The sequence below is a fragment of the Olea europaea genome, unplaced genomic scaffold (assembly GCF_002742605.1).
Source record: "Olea europaea var. sylvestris unplaced genomic scaffold, O_europaea_v1 scaffold37341, whole genome shotgun sequence".
Classification (NCBI taxonomy): Eukaryota; Viridiplantae; Streptophyta; class Magnoliopsida; order Lamiales; family Oleaceae; genus Olea; species Olea europaea.
This window is the reverse complement of record NW_019256683.1, coordinates 1-1,126: the sequence shown is the minus strand read 5'-3', so window position 1 is coordinate 1,126 and position 1,126 is coordinate 1. Positions and strand designations below refer to the sequence as shown.

The window sequence follows — 1,126 nt, the reverse complement described above, 5'->3', positions numbered from 1 at the left end:
GAATGATAGATTGGAGTATCATGCATTGCATTGGCAAATTAGTCCAAGGGAGTGAAACCAAGGAACATTTTTAGCCATAAAGATCACCATACTCATGATTTGCTCAACATATTACAACTTGAGCAACATTTTCAGCTACAACTTGATTTTAACTTTACTGTCCTATCATTTATCAATTTTCACCAACCAGATAATTCCCAGACAACTACTTTCTCCCAACAATCACTTAAAAGAACCTCAATAACCAAGTATATAAATTAAATTCGCACTATTTCATATCCCACTGGAAGCATAAACAAATTCCTATTCAGTGATCATTTAAACAATTTCAAAATAACCCCAAAATTAACTGATTATCTACACCCACCTCCACATTAACCATACTTTTCAACAAAAATCAAACCAGAAAATACGTAAAAGGTACACCTAAAGTGTAAAAGGTATACCGAAGGTAACCACAACAAAAGCGCCAGCAGGAAGAACAAAGGAAGCAATTCCCTGAATCGGAGCAGCCGGGGCTTGCGCTTGAGACTGCTTATAAACTTTCCGAGAACTCCTGCTACCACTAGAAGAGGCTGCTGCTACAATGCTTGACCTTTTCAAATACAAGTACTTTGTGCTACTGTTTTTGTACAGAACGGAAAAAGGGAAAACTGAACCCATAAAACAGTAGCATAAAGAAGTATTCTTGGTACGGCCATTGCTAAAGAAATCAATTCTTTGTTTCTTATAAAAACTGAAATTATTCTGGGTAAAATGAAAAAGCAAACGCAGATTAATCAGAATTAAAAAAAAAAAGAAAAAAAGAAAAAGAATTATACTTGAGAACTTATTTTTATGTAATTTACATACCTTTGGGTGAGAATATTGAGGAAGTGTTGAAGTGGACAACATTTATCAGGTGGGTGGGTGAAATGCGGGCAGGGTTGAAGAAGCTGGAGTGATGCAGAGAAGGGGATAGAACGGCCACACTCGATAATGATGATGATTTTGTAAATGAACTATTGATGGAGTTTAGAATCGTATTGGGCTTCTTTGGAAGAACACACATTGGGCCTCGTGATATAGCCATTGTTTAAGAGCCCTTCTTTTTGTTAAAAATATATTTTAAAATAGTGATTTTTTT

The 1,126-nt window shown here is 35.4% G+C and overlaps 1 protein-coding gene across 1 annotated transcript; it reads right to left on the bottom strand.

Moving 5' to 3' along the window:
- Positions 1–156: 156 nt before the first annotated feature.
- On the bottom strand, positions 157–1,000 carry LOC111386805. Its single transcript, XM_023011282.1, has 2 exons — positions 853–1,000; positions 157–747 (listed from the first exon to the last, which is right to left on the bottom strand). Exons 1-2 carry the CDS (start codon positions 892–894, stop codon positions 427–429), a joined length of 363 nt encoding a protein of 120 aa, XP_022867050.1. The 5' UTR covers positions 895–1,000; the 3' UTR covers positions 157–426.
- Between the last annotated feature and the right edge of the window lie 126 nt (positions 1,001–1,126).